The sequence below is a fragment of the Cetorhinus maximus genome, chromosome 22 (assembly GCF_964194155.1).
Source record: "Cetorhinus maximus chromosome 22, sCetMax3.hap1.1, whole genome shotgun sequence".
NCBI lineage: Eukaryota > Metazoa > Chordata > Chondrichthyes > Lamniformes > Cetorhinidae > Cetorhinus > Cetorhinus maximus.
In genome coordinates this window covers 44,807,051-44,808,272 of record NC_135900.1, presented here as the reverse complement: position 1 = coordinate 44,808,272, position 1,222 = coordinate 44,807,051, and the positions used below count along the sequence as shown (strand labels likewise).

The window sequence follows — 1,222 nt, the reverse complement described above, 5'->3', positions numbered from 1 at the left end:
ATAGTTAAGTACTGACATAAATTCAGAGAAAGCTCATTTAAATTTTTTTGGTGTAACTTACACTCTTTGCATTTTAATTTTAGGACAGACTATACTATCAAGGACACACAGAACAGCTTCCATTTAATATTTATCCATCTTTTTTCTGATGTTTGAAAGAGACTAATGTGATATGAGGTGCATTTGAGAAGTTCAAACTGGGAACATTGGCATTAGCAACTTTAACAGAATTTTTGACAACAAATTCCCATAAAGGGGAAGTGAACTACATTGCTCAATCGCCTGAATTTGAAATGGATGGCGATCAGCGTGGATCAACATTGGAAAGAATCCCCTACCCAAGACCCATCGGGGTGCCCATGGCCAGGGTACATGACTGCCTCGCAATGCCTTTTTCAGAGGGTTTGCCATTATCGTTTCCTGTTGATCCTGCATACCTGAATGGCACATACTGTGAAGGATATACCAACAGGCTGTCTTACGTACCTTTCCACAGCCACTTGGGGGTCTATGATTATTCCTTTGAGCCAGCCTTTATCAGGAAACGCAACGAAAGGGAGCGGCAGAGGGTGCGCTATGTCAATGAAGGCTATGCACGACTCAGGGAGCATCTCCCTGAAGATTTTGCAGACAAAAGACTGAGCAAAGTGGAGACCTTAAGGGCTGCTATCAGCTACATCAAACACCTTCAGGAGTTACTGAACCCTTCAGAGACTAAAGAAAGAGGGTCTCTATCTCCAAGGGCTGTGGAGATTCATAAACTTCCCTGCCCTGCACCAAGAAGAGAAGGCAATAGCGATGGAGAGTCCAAATCCTCTTCACCCTTCAGTGAACTTGGTGAGCTAAGCAGCTAACTGACTACTTGTTGCAATAAACCCAACCCATTTAACATACAGTCTTTCACTGTCTTTGCGAAATACAGTTTGCCAGACCTTTTTTGGGATAAGCTATCCATGCCTTCATGCAGTGACCATTTCTGACCTGAAGTATGAAGTACACAATTGATTTATGCACCATTAATGCTTTGTCATCAAATCAATGCACCTCTGCAGATTGGCAGGTAAACAGATGGAAACAGGAAGCCAGAATGCTGAAGAGTCTCTCATAGCTTTTAAATATAAAATTCACAAAATGTAACGTAGTGATGATGATTTTGGACAACAGCTTGCTGTGCAAACAATGGATGCTGTTTTAGAGATTGCATAGTAACATATTCATCTGG

At 41.8% G+C, this 1,222-nt stretch overlaps 1 protein-coding gene across 1 annotated transcript; it reads left to right on the top strand.

The window, feature by feature from the left end:
* The first annotated feature begins 293 nt into the window (after positions 1–293).
* On the top strand, positions 294–854 carry LOC144696827 (achaete-scute homolog 5-like). The gene has a single exon (XM_078568574.1). The coding sequence runs from the start codon at positions 294–296 to the stop codon at positions 852–854; it is 561 nt and encodes a 186-aa protein (XP_078424700.1).
* Positions 855–1,222: the final 368 nt, after the last annotated feature.

Excerpts from the sequence above, each read along its gene's own strand:
- LOC144696827 (XM_078568574.1), top strand. The coding sequence starts at position 294 with ATGGATGGCGATCAGCGTGGATCAACATTGGAAAGAATCCCCTACCCA.